Source organism: Anas platyrhynchos, chromosome 4 (assembly GCF_047663525.1).
Source record: "Anas platyrhynchos isolate ZD024472 breed Pekin duck chromosome 4, IASCAAS_PekinDuck_T2T, whole genome shotgun sequence".
NCBI classification, from domain to species: Eukaryota; Metazoa; Chordata; class Aves; order Anseriformes; family Anatidae; genus Anas; species Anas platyrhynchos.
This window is the reverse complement of record NC_092590.1, coordinates 67157241-67178771: the sequence shown is the minus strand read 5'-3', so window position 1 is coordinate 67178771 and position 21531 is coordinate 67157241. Positions and strand designations below refer to the sequence as shown.

General features: G+C 39.9%; 1 protein-coding gene across 2 annotated transcripts in view; it reads left to right on the top strand.

The window, feature by feature from the left end:
* The window catches only part of CRMP1 (collapsin response mediator protein 1), a 49226-nt gene extending 30866 nt beyond the window's left edge, over positions 1 to 18360 (top strand). For both annotated transcript variants that reach the window (XM_038177964.2, XM_038177965.2), the window contains exons 7-14: positions 1830 to 1898; positions 4001 to 4121; positions 5714 to 5870; positions 9296 to 9437; positions 11020 to 11190; positions 12471 to 12650; positions 15458 to 15623; positions 17348 to 18360. In XM_038177964.2, coding sequence (XP_038033892.1) covers positions 1830 to 1898; positions 4001 to 4121; positions 5714 to 5870; positions 9296 to 9437; positions 11020 to 11190; positions 12471 to 12650; positions 15458 to 15623; positions 17348 to 17439 — 1098 coding nt within the window. In that variant the 3' untranslated portion in view covers positions 17440 to 18360. The remainder of the gene's footprint in view (positions 1 to 1829; positions 1899 to 4000; positions 4122 to 5713; positions 5871 to 9295; positions 9438 to 11019; positions 11191 to 12470; positions 12651 to 15457; positions 15624 to 17347) is intronic.
* Positions 18361 to 21531: the final 3171 nt, after the last annotated feature.

Sequence of the window (21531 nt, the reverse complement as noted above, 5' to 3'; positions counted from 1 at the left end):
GTATCCTCCTCCCATTGAAACCAAGTGAAAACTACGATTAGGATTCGAGAGAAAAATAATGCTGATTTTCCATGAAGACTAACATGATTTAAAACTACCAATGCATATATTTTATAATTTTAGCGTGGCACTGAATGTCCAGTGGAAGCAAAATCAGTAATAACAAACACAAGTCAATATTAATGTATGAATGGCAAAATGAAACTAATCAAATGGCCCCCATGATGTTTTGATATGTGCTCCATTAAAATCAATGTACACTTGTGGAATTGCATTGTAGAATTACATTTTAGATAAAAATCTGTTTCTGTTAGCTTTTTCTTTGATCAGCTTTAATATACAGCCATGGAATATGAGCATACAGGAAAGAAATATTAGGAAAAGAGGAAGTAGTAAAGAAATGTGAATTATGTTATACATTAACATATTTCCTCAGCATTGCTATGTCTTATAAAATCAATCTGTTCCTTATGTTTTTATTTATAAGGATTATTTGGATGGTGAAAAAAAAGCTGGGTGCAGGGATGTTTTGCAGGACTATCTTGTGTGGAAATAAAAATTTGATCTTATCAAACAACTACTCTATGTTATTAGCACTATCAAATCCTCTTACAGTGACTAATTGTATCATTTGATCTGATTTTATGATTTCCTTCAAGATACAAATGTATCCTATTGTGCTGTGTTGCTATTTTTTGTATTATATGGATGCAACTGTTTATTTTTTATTGTATTTTAATTATCTGAAGTCTAACTCACGGTGTTCAGAACTGTTGTGTTAATGGTTTAGAACATCTCCTTTTAGGAATACCTATGAAACATTATGATTTTCCAACCAAAATAATCTTTATTACACTGTCAAATTAATGCATTCATATTAATCAGCTTTGATTCATTGCAGAGAAGGCAAAAGTATATGTGAATATTAACTTAGGTTTTGCTTGAGTATATTGGTAATGTGTGAGCTTTGCACCCCTGGGGACCTGGGATCAAATATTTATTAGATGACATAGTAAAGTATGTTCGGTAACTCCATCCTAGTCTCTTGGGGACATTTGTTCATGTCAGAGACGTTACAGTTGTTGCACTCTGCTCATTACCTGTAGGCATGGCAGGCCAGGGTTTGAAGGACATCAGCATCTCTGTTCCCACATTTGCTCTCTTAGTAGACCTGTACCAAACTCGGATCATAAGTGGCTGAATAACACTTTCTACAGCAAGGGAGCTGTATTCCAATACCACTTCTTGGTCTTACTTAAATTAAAGAAAAGTGAAGCTCCTTTTCTATTTTAAAAAAATTGACCTAATTGCGGCAAAGCTTTGTAGCATAGATTTTTTCTAACAATCCCCCACTGGTCCTAAGCAGGGCTTTTTGGTGTGGACACAGTGCCATCACAACTGGAGTGCACATTTTTACTTTCATGAAAACATAATCTTAGTGATTCCCTCTGTAGGAAACAAAAGTGTAACAGAAAGCTCAGTGACAAAGGCAAGATTTTATCTGATGAAGTGTCAGCAATGCTAAAACTTTAATGAAGATAGCAGTATTTCATAGGTTGAAGACAGAAGGAACTTCTGGGAGTAAAGAAAGAATTGCAGGATGGAAATATTCATAATTACTATTTAAAATACTGGTTGAAGTCTGTTCCCCAGGCTGGTATCTTGGTGTCAGATAGGACTTTCTGTAAAGCAGGCTTACACAGCTGCATTTGCACTAACAGAAAAGGGATGGTCAGAAAGCACAAGCACGGCTGTTAGCCTGCTGGGGGCTAACTGGTACAAGAGTCTTGTCCTGGCGAGTTTGTCGGTATTTATCTGTTTTGTTCCAGGAACAAAAGCGCATCCTGGAGATGGGAATCACGGGACCCGAGGGACATGCCCTGAGCAGGCCTGAGGAGGTAAGAGGCTTTTCTGCTCTTGTCATCCATGGAAATGTTTTGTCAGGCATGTAGTACCACTGCTTGGCCTCTGTACGTGCAGACGATAGATGGGTGCATGGGGTAGACAGTCTTTTTCTCCCGTGACTTCCAGAATTACTCAAAGTTGTGTAAATACAGGTTCCCTTAAGCCTGTTCGTATGAAATACCCTTCTGCTGCCGGCCGCAGGTGCATCCCCGCAGGCCCGAGGTGTCCTTGTTCTCTGTCACAGCTCCACCACCCTGCTGAGCCAGGCCTGCAGGCCTTTTGGACTGTGACCCTGGCTGTTTGGTCTGTGACTACAAATACCGGGCTGAATTTCAGATTTCTCTTAGTTTCCAAACCCCATTGCAGCTGTGCTTTGACTCTAGGGTTGGGGAAGGCACAGCAGGCTGAATGCCAGCAGCACAACTTACGAGTTAGACTTTGAATTTACTGGATTCATTAAAATGCCTTGGATGAAAACCTCCTATACAATGCCTGTGTACGTATATGCTATGCATAAATGTTCGCCAACGTATGAATCTATGTTTATGTCAGCAGATACATTTGTAGTAGAAATGCAGACTGTAGTAATGCAAATATGTGAGAATGGAAAGATGCTGTGAGGCAGCTCAATTTATGCAATTCTCTTGTAATAAAACGAGCCGCTTGCAAGGATCATCTCAGACATCTGGAAAGGGTTTCTTTAATGAGAATGAAAAGACAGAGACATGTCGATGTCTCTTAATGTAGACAGATCAGGCTGCTAATAGCATGATGGGGGGCAGTAGTGGGAAGTGACTGCCTTCCTTGAAGACTAAAGAGACAAGACCCTGGGGATTTGAGGCTAAACTTGAAGAGATTGTTGTGGTTTGCAGATCTTTATATAACCTCTCCCCAAGGCAAGAGGAATAAACTTAATTGGTCACATTCTTCTATTGAAGTGTTTATGTGTTTTTTTCATTTTTCTGTTTAACTTCCACTTAAATTATTCTGAAATAATTGAGGCGTTTCTTTTTAATGAGAGTAAAGGCCTAAGGAAAATCTGCATTTGCAATTTCCAGGAAGGAATTTCATGTCTTTTTGACTGTGCCATCTGATGGCCTCAGCCCCAGTGCTGAGGCATAGAGGTCCTGCTTTCCTTTATTATTTTTTTTCCGTTTTTCCTGCTTTTCCTTTTTTCTGTAGGTGACTTTGGGGATTTGAGAGCAAATATTGGGATAAAAGTCCTAAGAGAACCTGAAGTGACAGTGTGATTTTAAGAAAAAGATATTTTACAAATCTGTGAAGAAGTAAGACCTGTGGTTTTGGACAGATTAATTTGGTCAACTTTTCTAGCACAGCTTTGGGAGAGGATTTTGTGCACTGTCAAGTCAGTATTTTCAGTTGCAACAGATTTTTAGGTATTAAAATGCCAATACTGTGAGTCTGTCTAGGAAGGAGGTATAGAACTGATGACAGTATAGGAGCCACTGGGAAGCACTGCTCCTCCATATGAAGATGACTGCTTTGTGCCTATGTCCCAGATGACTCCTTGAAAGAAGATTGTATTTATGCTTGCTGACAGAGAGGACTTACTGGCCGATGTTTCAAAGGCTTTTATGGATTATGGGCTAAATTCAGTCCATAATGCTGAAGCTGCTGTTTGGGAATACTTTACGTTCACTGTCCTCTTATCCTTATGTAAAGATTTCAGGGGGTAAGCTGCCAGGGAGAGCTCCAAGCTGGGGCACTGTTCCCTTGCTTCGTTCTCCTTCCAGCTGCAGAATACAGTGAGAGGCCCAAAGTACAGGCTTGGGAAGGAGATAAGAAGGAGCCCTGCCAGCCACTTGGATGTGATCTTCCCTGAGGGCCAGCGAACTGTGTTAGCACTAGGACAACTGTACCCCCTTAGCAAGTACAGCCTGGCTGTGATTACTCCTAACACAAAATGCCTGAGGGGGTTAGCTCTTGCTTTCCAGCACTGCATATCCCACTATGGAAAAAACAGAATCTAGTCCTGAAGTATTGTTGCTAAACAATGAGAAATATGGCTCAGTACTCCAGTTCATTTTTTCTTGTCTGCTTTTGCAGTTAACTTCTTTCATTCTTTATCCCTCAGCTTGAAGCAGAAGCAGTTTTCCGTGCCATCACCATTGCCAGTCGAATAAACTGCCCAGTGTACATCACCAAAGTGATGAGTAAGAGTGCAGCTGATATCATTGCACTGGCTAGAAAGAGAGGTAAGAGACTTGCTTTTCTGCCCCCAGACTTGGATTTTGTGTTGAATAGAAGCTCAGTGGAAAAAAATAAGTTGCTGGCAGACTGATCTGTACATCTTGACCCAGATCATGGATGCTAAATATTTGGGGCTAAGAAAACTGTAAATAGGCCCTTCTGTGATTTTCCATTGAGAATCATAGAATCATTAAGGTTTGAAAAGACCTCCATGATCCATCTGGTCCAACCGTCCCCGTACCCCCAGTATCACGCACGAAACCATGTCCCTAAGCACTATGTCCAACCTTTCCTTAAACACCCCAAGGGATGGTGACTCCATCACCTCCCTGGGCAACTTGTTCCAAAGCTTGACTGCTTTTTCTGAGAAGAAATGTCTCCTCATTTCCAACCTGAACCTCCCCTGGCACAACTTGAGGCCATTCACCGTTGTCTTGCTCCACAAACTCTAAGCACCCCCCCCATCCCCTCCAAGACTGTGGTGTGACCCTTGTGCATGGGGATGTCTGTGGGTCAGCATTGCTCAGTGCAGCCGTGCAAGGGTCAAGGTTAAAGACCACCCAAAAGGGACTTGTGAGCCTGGAGGGTGCCCATTTTGAAGTTACCTTTGTTTGCTGAAACAAGTGCTTCACAGATACAGCACCTGAGGTGCTGCAGTACTGGGAGACTCAGCTCTTTCTCACAGGTGGTGGGACAGGACATAGCATGGCATGGGGCCACTCAAGAGATTGAAAAGCTTTGTCCTTTCACAGTCAGTCTTTCTTTTGCTATCTTCACTTTCTGCCACAAACTGCATCTTATTAATAATTCCTCTCCTCTGCTCCCTTCTTTTCTCCTGAATTGTCAGTGTTTTCCCACCCTTTTCCTTCCTTCTTTTCCTTTTCTTTTCCCACTTTGTCTTCTGTTTTCTCCATTTCTCTGACTATTTCCACAGTGCCTCTCCTCTTCTTCCACTTGCCTCTGTTTACAAAGGTGGTGAGGAAAAAGGTGAGGCCATAAAGAGCTGATACACACTTTTCCTGTCTTACTCTCAATGTCAGTTTTTCCTTCATTTCATTTGAAAAAGAAGGAGGGAAAGGAGTCAGGACTGTTCTGCTGGTTTCTGCTAGAAAGTGCATGAGCACTGTGGAGAAGCCAAAGAGCTAAATATTATCTTGGTATTTGTATTCATGGAGACTTGGAGTTTGCTGGTGGGACCATATGCTGTTATCTGCTGGTGCTGTGCCCAACCTGAGAGTGGTAAAAAGGCATCTGTCAGCTGGAGCCCATCCTCCACCTAAAATCAGTCTGAAGCAGAGCAACAGAGAGAACATGTCTGTGATTAAAATAGTACAAATTAAAACCAGGTCTGAACTGTCTCCTCCTGGATTAGAAAGAGAGCTTTGTAAATACCCTGATCAAAAGCATGTGTAACTGAGAGAGCCTCCTGATTAATTTTTTATCATACAGACAAAGCCAATGCTGCTTAATTTTCTGGGAGCTACGCTGACCATGTAGCAATGCATAAATTATACATGGCTGTGTGCAGCAAGCTCTATAATGTGCTGGAAAGAGAGTGGATTGTAATCAGTTCCTGTATATTCTTGCTTTCCCCAAGGTCCCCTTGTTTTTGGAGAGCCGATCACTGCCAGCTTGGGGACAGATGGGACACATTACTGGAGCAAAAACTGGGCCAAGGCTGCTGCTTTTGTGACCTCGCCACCTCTGAGCCCTGATCCTACCACTCCAGATTACTTGAATTCACTCTTAGCATGGTAAGACCTTATTTTTATTTTTTTTTATAGGCTGATGGCTGGGCAAGTACAAATGCCACATGGAATAAAGCACCTAGGGATCAGCTCAGTTTCCTTTAAAGCAGTCCCATACAAGACACAGCAGAGAAGGAATGGTAGAAAAGCAGGGATTGTTTTGCCCCTGTGTTTAGGCTGCCAGTCTGGTGAGCAGGCCTGGACCCTCCAGATTCTAGTTAGCACATTCAAAATACACTTGTTCGCTATTCAGGTTATATTTCTTTTTCCTTCTGCTTTTCAAGTGATTCCTAGTTGCACAGCTAGATAAACAGTCTTTAGCCTAGGACTTCAAACTAGCTATCTAATTCTGTTTTCTCTAGCCAAATAGTTAATACATAGTTGGATCACATCACCTTCCAGAGTAAGCAGTAGCCTGGTGGATAACCCCCCCATCTGTGAGCACAGACTCAGTTTTAAGCCCCAGTCATATATCACAAGCACAGGTCCTGAAATTAGAGTTGTCCCCGTGCAGAGAGATAGCTGGAACCAAGATAGCTTTCCTGGAGCCATTTTGGTCAGAGCTGGTGCAGGTAAGCTGAAGCACTTCTGAGAATTAGGCTGTCTTAAACTAAATTGTAAATGTTCACAGCAGCACTGCACTGCACTGTTAATGAATGTGTAGTCAAGCTCTGAGTTACACGCATTCCTGGTAAGAACATGCAGGCATTTGCTCTGTTCTGAAGGCCTGGTGGCCTGATTTTCCATAATTGATATTTCTGTTCCTTAAAATAAGAAAAACAAGGAAAAATTACTTTTCTGGCCTCACATGTCATTGTCAGCATCATAAAGAGTGAAGCTTATTGTGTGAGGGTAAGCTCTTAGCCAGCATACGTGAATGTGTATAAGAATGTTTGGTCCTTTACTCTGTCAGACACAGCTATATGTTTTCAGAAAGAGTCCACAAATAATGGTATGTGGGTAAAACAAATCAGCTAAAATAGCAAGAGAAATTTTAGACCTGGAATCCAAATAACGACATTAACATTAACATCAGAAAGACAAATTGAGGAGGCAGAGAAGTTTTCATTATCCTCCAACCATGCAAAAATGACTTTTTTTTTCTTACTGGCTTAAAGTCCTAGATCATAAATGACAGCAGCTTAGCCTGCTTTTGGTTTTAATACTTTAAATCTATACTGTGAAACTAAAAAGAGCTGTGTATATTATCCCTCTGCCATGTGTTTGTGGGGAATTTTATGCAAGAATGATGGTAAAGATAATATTTCACTTTTCTATTTCACTGTTCATCAGGAGATTGGTAATTTACATTCATTAAAGAATCCTCACAATAATCTTCTTCTGCAAGTATGCATACTGCTTATGCTGTTTCCCACAGAATCTGTTGATTTTTTTTTTTTGGCTAAAAATTGTAAGTATAAAAATCAAAGATGTCTCATGAGGTTTGCAGATTGGATTTGTCTAATGACATTTGGTCCTTTTTTCATCCATGGGCCATACACCTTGGGGTAGCTCTCATCTTCCATGGTGTACTGCCATATTATTGCTGCTGTGATGTGCTGTTTCTTCTGAACTAGAGAGGTGGGATCTTGGTGCTAAATGGAAGATGTCATCTGCCTTGAAAACATCGGTTATGGTGAAGAATAACATCATGAAGTATTAGTGAGGTGCTTAAAGATATATATGTCTTCAGATAATTCCCACCAGTTTCTTTTTCTGAGATGTTTTCTCTGGTGATCCCTTTATCTCTCAATTTGCTAGCTGATCTGTTAGCTGTTAGTAGAGGAGATCTATAAGTAGGAGTGCTCGTGTATAACCCTGAGTTGTTGGGTATCTCCCAAGAGTGACATTAGGCAGCTGCCGGGGTCTTCTGTTGGCTAGACTGGGGAGTGCAGAGCGTGTTATTAGATGTTAGAGGAGAAGAAAAGTAAAGTTCAGATGAGTTAATAGCATAGTGGAAGGAGAGCATAACAACATAAACACAAGGAAACGGACAGGGATATAGGGCTTGGCTGTGACATTGAAGTTTTCATGGCTGTATTAATGCCAGAGAAGTAAAAAAGAGGAGAGAGTCTAAGCTGTGAAGAACTTAGCTGACAGAAGAACAGCAAGAAAGAAGAAATGGCATGCAGTTCATATCTTTGTGTCTGTGTTAGAATAAATTAATGTTTTGCTGATGGATTTGGTTTAATCCTATGCAGTAATACCAGACACTCAATAATTAGGAATAGCTAAAACATATCTGCCTTTTTACCATTAAATACATGACTTTGCTTTCGAACAAAAAATGAATGGCTGGTTGTGATCATAGTGAAGAACCAGAAAAGAGGCTAAAGGGTCTTCTCTGACTGTCAGCAATCATTAGGGCTGGCAGTCCAGAAAATTGCATTAGAATTACTGTGTGACCCCTTTTTATCTGTAGTTGGCTATTTGTTAGCTTGTTGGAATCTAAATTTGTGGATCAAAGTCATTCAGATGTTTCAAAGCTGGAACTTATATGATCAGTTTTAAAAAAGGTTGTTAGCCTCTTGTGGACATCACCCTTCTGGACTGATAGAAGCAGTTGTAGTTTGTTTTAATGTGCTTGACTCCTGTAAACTTAGTTAAGATCTAAAACTATTAGCTGTTTCCTGTGGATAGTAAAGAACCTTTATTTATTTATTTATTTATTTATTTCAAGATACCATATATTGGTTTTGTTCTTCCTCCTTATTCCCCAAAGTGGCAGTGTACAAGTTCTGATCTCTGCAAAGCATTTTTCTCTAAGGTGAAAAAAAAAAAGATACATAAAATCATTGTTGTTTGGTTGCTCTTTCTATGTTTTACTCCATACCTTTGTCTGTGTAAGACCTTTAGATTAAATAAATCCAGAGTGCAAGAGTGCGAGTACACTTGAGCTATCCACTTTTTTGTTTGATTAGAATACTACTCCCTTTTGTAGAATATTCTTCCTTTTTTATTTTCATCATTCTGTTTTGGTAGGCCAATCAAGGAATATTTGTGTAAAAATTACAAGAGAAGTATATGTGCAGAGGAGAAATGCAGGGAAACAAGCTTGATGCTTATTACTCTACATTGTAAAATATGCTTTTATTTCTAAACACGGTTATGAATTTATCCTGAGTGCGTCAGACATTTCCTTAATCTTTTAATAATCCTTTGTCCTGGTTAGTGCTTGTGTCTGATCTGTCGATAAGCAGCCTTAAACCTGAGGGGGCTGTAATCTGGGAATTCAGGATGTTCCTGAGGGAAAGTAGAGATGTCCAATACTGCTGTTGCTCTTCAGTGATATGTGGCCAACACGTAGAGGCTGCTGACATGACTTGTAGCCTATACCTCCATCGTGTAGGCTTGAAAGGTCCATTCGAGCGAGTCCGAGACCAAGGTAGCCTTGGTGACTGCTCTAAACCTTCTGTGTGTTAACTCCGCAGTGGGGACCTGCAGGTGACGGGAAGTGGACATTGCCCATATAGCACTGCCCAGAAAGCCATTGGAAAGGACAACTTCACTATGATTCCTGAAGGGGTCAATGGAATTGAGGAAAGAATGACTGTGGTCTGGGACAAGGCTGTAGTAAGTAATTACTTACTTGTATGGATTAAGAAGAATTTGACTGTTGGCTGAATAATGCAAGCCAGGAGACTCTTGGCCAGTACTTCAGTGACTTTCTAATATATATCTGAGAATTCCCAGAGACCTACTACAAGATGAACTGTTTGTTTCAAAGTTTTATAAACTCAGGTCTGTGTTTCATTTCTGACAGCACAAAGCCATAGTGTTTTATCAGACCTGAGGCTTCACAGACTAAACTGCTGTAATTTTTTCAGTTGTGTCAGAGGAGTTGCTTCTCACAGACATAGGATCTGGAAGCAGTTTAATGATTTTGAAGTAGACCCCGTATAAACGTGATGAATGGATTGTTTGAATTTGGGAAGTGTCTCATCGTTTTTGAGAAATTACAAATGGATGGCAGCTGAGCCTGAGGCTACACCATGAAATGCTTTGAAGGAGAACACTGCATGTAATTCATAGTGGCATATTTTGCTGTGGGGTGCCGGTGTATGTTAGCAATTTTTTGATGGTTCCACGGATCCTGATATAAAATGATATCCTCCCTCCATTGCCCGTCTTCACATAAACACCCAGTCTCACTCACACATACACTTATTACCTTACACTGCATTGCACTTGAATGCATATTGCAGACTGCAAGGTGGTAGCATTTAAAATGCTCTCATGAGCACTTTACCCAGACCATGTTTAATAACCCCTTTCTTCAGTGAATGCTATTGAGTTTAGAAGCACAGAAGCAGCTTCTGATATCTGGCATGTAGGAGCAAAGCAGGAAAGCAAGCAAAATGCAATGCAACCTGCTAGTGATGTTTCCCTTTTGTTACTCATATGAAGGGAAACAGCTGCCACAAGTGTTACTAAATGGGATTTACAGGTGGTGACATTAATTCCTGGACCACTGAATAGCTTGTATTTTGTGAATCTCCTGGTTGACTAGGCAGAAAATGTGTTAAACAAATAAACGTTACTCTTGTTTACTTCCAGGGAAGACCCCAAAATACTCTGCTGAAAAATCAAAAAGCTGCAGTGAACAGCTGCTATTAAGCCATCACTGACTGTATAAAAAGTTCAGTTGGTGGTGACATTTCTCCAGGCAAGAGCTTTATAACTGGGGTTGTATTACTTAGATTTATAGATGTCGTAATACTACTAGTAGAATGGACTTAATTTGCAAAAAATGTTTCTAAACAGTCTGAGCATTTTTTATACTTGATCTTTTATTTAATCTTGTAATACTAATATAATTTCCCTGGTTTAAAATCAGTAAAATGTTTAAATGGAAATTATTAGGACTAGCAGCAAAGCACACATGCATCAGTGTAGGGAAGGGGACCTTAGCTGAGAAACTTGATGGTATCATCTGCATTCAGGTTTTATTGTCAGCCAGGAATAACACATTGACTTACCTGAAGCTCCAAAGTAATGTTCCTTGTATAAAATCCTGCTCAGTAAAGCCTAATTTCATGCAACATCACCAGATATATGAACAACACACTTTCCTGTATCTTCCCAACCATTCAGCACTCTGAATACTCAGCCTCTGTATTATAAACGTGCTTTGGTCAAGTCATGTTGTTTTTAGGCCACAGGTAAGATGGACGAAAGCCAGTTTGTAGCTGTCACCAGCACCAATGCTGCCAAAATCTTTAATCTGTATCCAAGAAAAGGACGGATTGCTGTAGGATCAGATGCCGATGTTGTTATTTGGGACCCTGATAAGGTGAAGACTATAACAGCTAAAAGCCATAAATCGGTAAGAAACAAAGAAAACAAACAATGAACAATGTCTCTGTTGCTTTTCAAATGTCGAATTCATGTGAACAAACGTATTGGGTATAGAAGAGTGGGGTAACAGCCTGATCCTTTTCTGAAACATGTAATTATTTCTGAAAATGAAAATATTGAATCTTGCATTGGAAGGATTTCTTTTCTCTCAGCATATACAATTGCACTATTTTTGTATGCTTGTGCCTGACCTGTAAATAGGTGTGAATCAGCAGGTCTGCAGCTGAGGTTAATAAAGTTGTGAAAATACATTTAAAACCAGCTCACTTATTTTGCTTGTATGAGAAACACCCAATATAAAATGCACGATTAAACCAACAGTATTCTAGCATATTATAGATGATTAAATATTTTGATAGTACAGCTCTGATCAGCTTCATGGATGGGATTTCTTATTTAATTCCAAAGCTTTGATGTGTACTTCTCTGCCCCTTTGCACAGAATACCAGTGACTCACAGTCATGTTAATTTTGGCAGTGACAGGTCTTATGCGTTTACCTTACATGTTATCTATCTCAAAGTTTTTATCTTATTATGTTCAGTGTTTTTTTTAATATATATTGGGAAATTCTTCCAAAACTTGTATTGAAAATCTAGTGATATGGTTTATATTAAAAGGGCAGAAACCTTTGAAAACCTTTAAAAACTTTCGAGATGCATTGTTTATTTCTCTGTCTTGAGATGTCTCAGCATTTTTGAGAAAGTAATAATCACCTGCCACTTGACCGTCATTTCCATCTAGTTTCAAGCTTTCCTGGTCCTTTCTGGGCTTTTTCAGATAGAAAAATTCAGACAGAAATATGCTGGCCCTGAAAACTCAGTGCTTGCTGCAAGTCTGAAGCTTTCTTTGCAGGGCCTTAGAAATTCCCTTATGCAGTCACACCGCATGCATGATAGGACTAAATCTTCTGGATATCCTACAGCTGAGTCAGAATTTTCCTTCTTACTAAGATTATTGAATTTCTAAAGGTTCTGGATAAACTGGGTAAGTCCTCAAAAGCAAATGAGATAAAGTCTTGATGGAAAGTGGGCAATACATACAGGGGAGTCTGACTGGACAGATGCTTTTTAATCATTTAATCAATAACAATGCGTAGAAATGCATTGCTTTTCCTTCAGAAAAAAAGCAATTTTATATGCCTGTTAATGGCAGTTGCTTAAAAACATGACTACAAATGTGTATTGTAAGTTACTAACTGAAGGAGACCTTGTACTGAACTTGCAGTGAGTATATTGGTTGATCCTCAGGCTGTTGAGTACAACATCTTTGAAGGAATGGAGTGCCACGGTGCCCCGCTAGTGGTCATAAGCCAAGGGAAGATAGTGTTTGAAGATGGAAACCTGCACGTAAATAAAGGAATGGGCCGCTTCATCCCTCGCAAACCTTTCCCTGAATATCTTTACCAGCGCGTCAAAATCAGGAATAAGGTAATGTCAGATATTATTTAATTTTCTTCCAAGGCATACCTTTTCAGAACCACATTAGCAAATTTTAATTATTATTACTAGTGTGCTAATATAAATCTGTATTAGATGACCTATGTCTGACCTATGTTTGTATATGGTCAAGATATGACCAAAAAGTGGCTCCTCTGCAAGTGCGAGCTGCTATAATTTAAAATTGCACTTCAGTGGGTAGAGCACATAAGTGCCATTTGGGTATAATTGCTGTATGCCCAGCTGTGCAGTCTTTTGAAGGGAGGTGGAATAGTGATAGAATTTACTTTTAGTTAGATGTCAGCAAAAAGATGCAGATTCTTTGGAAGGAGGGTTAGCCAGAAGAAAAATAGCATTTTAAATTGCTACTAAGCTTCGCATGCTGAACAGCCCCACTGCAGAGAAGAAAAGCATCTAAGTCGGAGATGCTCATTATATTTGGCATCTCTGAACTGCTGTTGGTGCATTTGCTAAACTGAGTATTAGCAGCATTCACAGCTCAGAAAGCTTTTATCGTGTATTTAAATAGAAGCTTGGGAAATGACCAAGATCACGACTGGGTCAGTTCTGGTATTGAATTATATTCACACTCCCCTGTTGAAAACCAGTAGGCTTGGCACTAGTTTTGGGTTGCCTGGAAATTGTTTTTTGCCACTGGGCAATAAAGTACTTTGTGAGAACAGGTAGCAACGACAAATTTACCAAAAAAATGTATTTTCTTCAACAAGGCATATGCCATTGCCTGTAAGGGTGGCAGCTGAAATTAAGTCTACAAGTGGGAAGGATAAGAGGCATAAAAATAAAATGCATCTGCAAACGAGTTTTGCAAATACCAACAAATTAATTTTTTATTTTTTTTTTAACATTAATCAGTTAGGTGACATGGGTCTCCACATCTGCTTTTCAAGGGTTTTAAGCACATGGGAATGCTATATAAATTGGAGTGACGATGCTATTTAAATAGTGAAAACAGCACTTCAAAAACAAGTATCAGAGAGTGGTGCCTTACACCAGGGATTTGCTCAAAAGTAACCAGCCCAAATAACTTGCATCTTGTAGTGGGCCTGGATTTGGGGAAAGACCTTTGATTCTAGATACATAAGCAGAGGTCTGCAGAGGGACCAAGTGAGGCATTGACATTATTGCTCATCCAGCTCCCTCTGCTGCCTGCCGAGAGCAAGTGAGAGCAGTCTTATGTCTTGTGTTTCTTTTCACAGTCAAATTTTTTTAATTGAAAAGGTTTAGAAAAAAACACTGATGGTGATATCAGCCACCATCATGTGGCTATGTCACCTCACAGCAAAACCCATCACACAAGGGTCTGCAAAGCTTTAGCTGGCCCAGGGAAAACCTCCTGGAACATGGATAGCAGTGCAAATCCCTGCCTTTGTGGAGCCCTGGATAGCGGATTCACTGCTGTGATCTGCAGCTGCTTCCCTCGGGGCATTAGCTTTGGCTCAGCTTATGAGACAGTGTCTCTTCTGAGCGTGATGTCCCTGTCACCAAAAGCAAGGAAAATGCACTGATTTCAGTAAGAGCAAGATCAGACCCCCATGAAAAGTGTGGCCTTCCTCCCCAGTACTTTAATTGTACTGTTAACTCACTGGGGAAAGGGTCCTGAAACAATAGTTTTGTAAGCCTTAGATTTATAATCCTTTGGATGGGCTTTGGATTAAGAAATTCAGTGGCTTCAGATTCTTCCTGAAAATTTAAAGTGTTTTTAAAATACTGTTTCCTAGATTTTTGTGTTTGTTTGTTTGTTTGTTTTAGGACAGTGAGACTGTTACGATTATCTTTCCTCATAATTCTAATAGGAACAGTACAGGGATAAGATAGAGACCTTAAACTGAAATCAAAGCTCAGATGACAGATAGTACAGGGATAAGATAGAGACCTTAAACTGAAATCAAAGCTCAGGTGACAGATAGTACAGGGATAAGATAGAGACCTTAAACTGAAATCAAAGCTCAGGTGACAGATAGTCTATTGACAGATAATGAAAGATGGGTCCCAAGCTGCAGTCTGTTGTATAATTGCTTTTCTAGTTCATGACAAGAAGTGGAAACTTTTGAAATTTTATTTAAAAAAAAAAGTCACTGCTTTTCAATGAGGTTCTAATGAAAATAATGTGATATTTGAAGGGGAGGAGCAGAGAAAGCAGGTAAGAGCTGCTCCAAAACAGTTACTGCACCAAGCCTGTCTGAACTTAAGAAGCGATTGGACTATGCATGTAGTCACACAGTCTAAAATTTTGGGTAGACCTGTGCGGAGCCAGGAGTTGGACTTGACGATCCTTATGGGTCCCTTCCAACTCGGGATATTCTATGATTCTAAGAGTGAAATTGCTGGAGTCTGTATAGTGACTGTCAGTCGTACCACAACCAAAACGTGATTCAGCAGCTCACATAGGAGACTCACCTGATCCCACCGTACTGAAAATCCTTTGAATGTAGAGATGATATTGACTGATCTTACGTAAAATAAATATCTTAGGTGAGATCTATTGTTCTCTTTTGAGATCCAATTTTTCTCCATTGACTGTGAAGGAAGCCTATTAAGTCTTGATCTCATGTGTCTGTATATATTTATTATATATATATATTTATAAAATAATGAGAGGAGACTTCATAGTTTCCTTTGTATACAAAGCAGACTGTAGCTTTGACAATAGTACAAATGTGTTTTTACCTCAGCTAATGCAGAATATAGCTCTGTGCTCGGTGGCCTCTGTTTACCAGTATCATTAGGGAGCATTATCAGGGCATTCAGTGTCTGATTTTATTCTGCTCTTGCTCTAGGTGGGAGGACTGCAAGGAGTCTCCAGAGGAATGTATGATGGGCCTGTGTATGAAATCCCAGCTACGCCAAAATATGCAACTCCTGCACCCTCAACTAAATCCTCCCCTGCCAAAAACCAGCCACCACCAATCAGGAACCTCCACCAGTCTAATTTTAGCTTATCAGGTAAGTCAACCTGACTCATTAGAAATGCCTTTAAAGCCTTCAGTATGTATGGATTGTTGCTGATAAATTTCAATTATAAAAATTACCTCTTTAATCATATATGTATGAAATATATATACATATATATATATATATGTAAGAACATCTATAGTTAGGTATGTTCGTATACATTCTTTCTCTAGGAATATTTACAAATTACCAAATATTCAGAATGTTTGTCATCTAAAATATTTATCTGCTTGCAGTCTTGTAGTATTATTTACCTGACACCTCATGGTTAGCTGAGGTCTCTGGTTGATACAACTGAGGCCTGTTAGTATGTATCATTGATGGGACTTGGGCCTGGTGTGACTCATGTGGCTCAAACACCTCACATTTCTTTCTTGCTGCATCACCAGAAACTGCTAGACACAGAAACTTCAACTGTCCTTGTCCATGGTCAGAAAATCACGTGCAGAATCTATTAATATGCCGATTATAGTATTTCTTGTCTCTTTGCTCTTGATTTTCCATGGTACATAAGAAATAGACAAGAAAATCATCCTTTGGGGTTGTTGGAAATAATTCCTGACATTTGAAGATAATTACAAGTGTGCCAAATCATTGTCCTTCAAAAGTCTACGGCCCAGTTGGTAAATAAGTGGCTCTTTATGATGTTGTTATGAAAGTGACTGGATTTTCTCCCCTGTGGGAGCCAATGGTGGAGTTTTCATCCCTGACAGATCCTGTCTTTAGAAACTAAATGAGACCTCTGGAAGAATGCCTAAGGAGAGCAAATATTTTAAAGACCCTTCTGGTGAATTGGAGTGTATTTTTCCCTGCACAGTTAGGTCCATGGTGAGCATATACAAATATGTAAATCTCTATGAAGCAAAAAAGTGCTTTCAATCTTGACCTCTAACAATGATAAACAAGAAATGGGATTTTCAAAAGCACGCAAAGCTGTGGTTTCACAGTCCACTGCTGGATCTGTGTATTACCATGGCACCTGGTGCTAACAAGCATGACCCAAATCAGGCAAATGCACATTACTGTTTATGGAATTAAGCAGAACCAGAGACTATGATAGCATTTAAAATGATCCTACGCTTTCATGGTAGTGTTACGTTACCTGTAAGAAGCTCGTGTGATCACATAATATTTAGTGTGGCAGAAAGCTGGCTGTCATGTAAGTTTAATCTTCCAGCAGTTTAAAATGCATTTTTAAGTGAGTATGAATTTATATCAGATCAATGTTCCTTTTCATGTGAACTTACAATCACTAACATCAGGTTTTCTGTACTGTTAACCCATGGACCCAGCGGGGACAGGTATTTTAAATCAATGAGGCAGGTTTGAAAAAGCCACTCCGCACATACGTGAGTTTATTTTTCCCAGTTAGAGCAGCAATATTTTTCCATTAGTGTCTGATCTTATGAAGGGAATCCAGTCTGTAGACTGTCATCTCTGCATGGGCTCTTTGTCAAGCTAATGGAAGACAATTGCCCATGTAGGATGAGTATCAGTCTGATCCCAAACATTTAAGCCTACAGTTCTTATTGAAGATGACTGGAGCTAGGCACAGAAATATGCCTTTGAAGATCTCTCTAGTGCTTCAGGCAGGGGTCTAGCTCAAGAGAAACCAACTGATGTGAGGGAAGCATAGCTGGAATGTCAGGTAAAGTATCACTGCTGATGATTTTTTCCTTTTCATAGCTTTCTTTCCTGTATTCCTTTTGTTGCAGGAGCTCAGATAGATGACAATAACCCACGCCGTACTGGACACCGCATCGTGGCACCTCCTGGTGGTCGCTCCAATATTACCAGTCTTGGCTGAAAAATGATGGACAGAAACACAAGGAGGAAAGATCATGGGAATAATGTCCATTCCCTTCAATATCTGTGTTATCAAACCCACAGTTTTATTTGGTACTAATGGAAATAAAAAATGAAATGTTTTTTTTTTTTTGTATAGGAAGAGGTGATAATAGTGTGGTGTGTTTGCTTGGAACTACTTGCCTCACAATTGTGCTTTCATGCCATAGTCACCTTAAAGCATGGTGCTTCCATTGCCCCTTTAGTGACTACAGGTTTTAGCTTCGTCTCGTAACTGAATGATGGTTCCTTTGCACCCTTTCGCTGTATTAGAGTAGTTAATGCATGTTACTGAGTTATTTATGCAAGTTGCATTCAGTGAGTGAGTCCCTATAGAACACGTTGCCAACAATTGACTAGACACAATGCCAAGATTAATATCTGTATTTGAAAACCATCACCAAAAACACTTATGAAGGAAGAAAATGGCCATCTTGAAAGTATGCAGTAGAGTAGTATAGGCAGCTTCTGTTTTATCTTTAATTTATTATAAACCCAAGAAGCACTTCAGACTTTCTCAGACACAGAAAATCATCAGAACTTAGAATGACAAATGGTCTCTGTAGCACCTGTCTGTACCCACTCAGTACGTTCCAAGTCTGTGTCTTCATTGTTTCCATTTTCAACAGCGCCATAATTTATGCAAAGCAATGCCATTGCCACCCCTGCAGGGATTTCTCCACCTGGGCAGTAGTGCTCTCCTTCTGCATGAGTTTTTTGGTACTTACAGATAATCCAAGTTGCCGTCGGATTTTTAAAGTTTTTTGTACAAAGTTTTTCCTTTGTAATCACATGCATTTTTACTTACTCTACCGTATCAAGATCTACTAGTCGTGGTTCTATTTCTGAATTCAAAGCTTGTGAAATAAAGGAAATTAATTGATGGGTAAGCGTCTTCCTCTGCTTTCCAGTGCTGTTGCTGCTATTATTGAAAATTTAGAATGGAGAAACTCATGAGAAACTGTCTTTTTAGTTCTGCATCATGTGAAAGAAGGAACCAACCTCCCTAGATCACAAGGGATGTTGTATAGTTGTCTGCATATGCATAATGTAAGCATGCCATAATCCATCTTAGAGCTCACTGTAAAAATTACCACTTATATTGCAGCTGCCTCAATTTTGGCCAAGTGAGACCTAAATTAGCTTTCTTCCAAGGCTTTCAAGTTTACCTAGCTTGCTTCAAATGGACTTGATTGCCAGCATCTTCATTTGTACATAAACAGTAAGCAATGCTCCAGTTAGACCTAAGCTGTATTTGACTTAGTATTGGTTTTCTTGGTGTGCTCTGTGCTGATCTATCTGCCCTTAGGCAGTGTTCAGGCATGTTGTAAACAAGACACGATGCAGGAAAGGTGAGAGGATGTGGACTTGTATTATCTTTTTCTGTAAGAGTGAAAGAAATCCTTTGTCTAGTTTTTCTGATTATATCACAGACTATGCAAAAGGAACATTTTCTATCACTTTTTACCTGTCTGATTGTGTTGCAGATGTTGGGGGAAGTGTGTGCTATAGCAGAGGGTGGGATGCTCTGAAATTAAGCAGGTCAGCAAAACATCTCCCACTGGCCTTGTGCCATTTCCTACACTACCAAGCTGCAACAGGAAAAGTACTGCAGGAGCACATTGCCACTGGAATGATTTTATCTAGTTTCGGGCTTGACCACGTAGCACTGGTCAAGTTTTGGAAAATAGCCTAACTGAAGCATGTCATCTTACTCTGAAGCCAGTGTGCTATCACCTCCAACTTTCCTAGGAAGGGAACCACTGCCCCAGAAAACTTCATTTCTGTTGGCTTGGCCTGAAAATCTGGCAGCAGAGCTGGTCTAAATAACTGGCTTTTCTTTTTGCTTTGGCTTTGATCTGAACCAGTGAAGAAACACTGCAATTCATCCAGAAGTGAACTGAATTGATTCTATTTCCAAAATAAAAGAAAAAGCCTTTCATAAATACAATTATTTTCTTTCTGATACTTGTAAATAAATAAAAACAAACCAACCCCTTTTATCCCGCCCAAGGATTCAAATTCATGTTTCCTATTGCCTGGAGAGCGCCCTCTTCTCTAGGCTTGCTTGCTTACTTGGAGATCTGTGTGTTTTATTCTATGCTGCCATTGCTTTATATAAGTCTGAGGACAAACTGTTCTGGAATAACCTACAGCCTAGTAGGTGACCCATCTTGTTTAGCAATCTTGAACCAAGACTCTACTTCCACTGTGTTATTTCAGCCTATTTGCTCTAAGTGTTGACAGTGCCAGCAACAGGTCTGGTAATCTTAACTCTGAAAATAGAAAGCAAGCTGGCTTGTGAAACTATCATCTGGAAAATCTGACATAGTGTGAAAATTTCGGAACTGCTGATTTCAATTTCCGTAGTGATTTCTGTGCTTGTGCGGGTAGCAGTGTTTGCTTACCTCTGAGTAACGCTACTCAATCTACGAGGCTTTTCACCTCTGAGGTGATAACAAGGAATTGCATAACTAGTATTGACAGATGCCACTTTTCCTCCATGCAAAACATAATCCTAAACCAAAGAACCCTTTGCATGTAAGCAAACTCCATTGTTGTTAAAACATTTACTTTTTCATGCTGAAGTGCCTGTGAATGAATACACCTACATGTGTTTGTAAGGTGATTCGTGGCTCAGTGGTTCTGCATGACAAGACTGTGCCTGTCAGGTCAGTGTAACTCTGCTGTGATTTCTCTGAGGAGAAATGTGCCAGTGTGCTCACGGTGTTTGGAAGCCCTTGCAGCCTGACCACGCTCCTATGCCACTGCCTGGGGACAGCCTGCATTAAGCCCATGGATCCTGTGCTGTGCCTGGGTCTCACCACTCTGGAGGAGAACTACTACCTGGGTGTGAATCAAAGACCTCTTCTTTTACGTTTGAGCACAGGGAGCTTACTGCATGGTCACCAGCATGGTAAGGTGAAGGATGGATACCTCATCTGGACAGCTACTGTGATGCAGCACCAGAGAGCTGGCAACAATGGGGTTTTGAACAAGGTAAGTGGTGCCTCCCTTCCTACCCCAAGGCCTATTTCACAGCAGTGTCCCTGCTGCTGCATCGTTAAGCTATCCCTAAATAATAAAATCATAATAAATAAACAGTGAATTAGTTTGTGATCCTGAATACATTTGCAGAGCAGGAAACTATTCTGGAATTTGCTCTCTTGTAGGAGCGCCCATCTGGGCAATGTTCAGTCTGTAAGCATGTGGGTGGGAGCAGTTGTTACCTCCCTGCTTTCTTCTTGTAGTTTGAAAAGTCATTTTCATGGCTTTTGAATTGTCAAACTTCTAAAGAATTATAGCAGGGCTATAACATTTTAATAGTGGAAATAGCCCTAATGATTTAAAACTAGTTCTTCCCCACTGACGTTTGCAGACCCCCTTAAAGTTAGTCCCTATGATCTAAACAGTTTTGGGACTATCTTTGTTACAAACACTAAGATTTAAACATAACTGCATTACTCTGGTAGGCAAACTGTAAAGCAAGCTTGTCCAAACTATCACTCAGGAAGCTCTCCACAGGTCTGATCTTCTGCACCTCCTTTGACAAAGTCTGTTAATGATGATGCTAAGGCTGTTCCAAAACTGACATGTTCCAGCTGATAAGTACTTCTTGCTAGCAATACACTGATCTTCATTAAGAATTCTTCCTTAAGAATTAAAACCACAGGGTGGACAGATCAGATGACCATGTACTCTGGGTTCCATTAGAAACAATGTAAGCTTAAGAAAGAGGAAACTTACAATTGCAGTATTCAGAGGAATATATCCTTTAAGAAGCAATAGCATTGCTACCCTCCTTGGCTATCAGTGGATTGTTTTGCCATGAATTTGCTAAGGCACCTTTAAAACCCATGTAAAATCTTGGCATTTATGGCTTCCCAGAGCAAGGATTTGTACAGCTTAATGTTCTAAGTGCTTCCTTTTGAATCTGCCATTACTCTCAAGTTATTTACTTGACACCAGTTAGTTCTTGCCATTTAGACTTGTCCAGTATTAAATCTCAGTGATCACAACAAACAGATTTGAGAACAGTTTTCCATCTTGATTT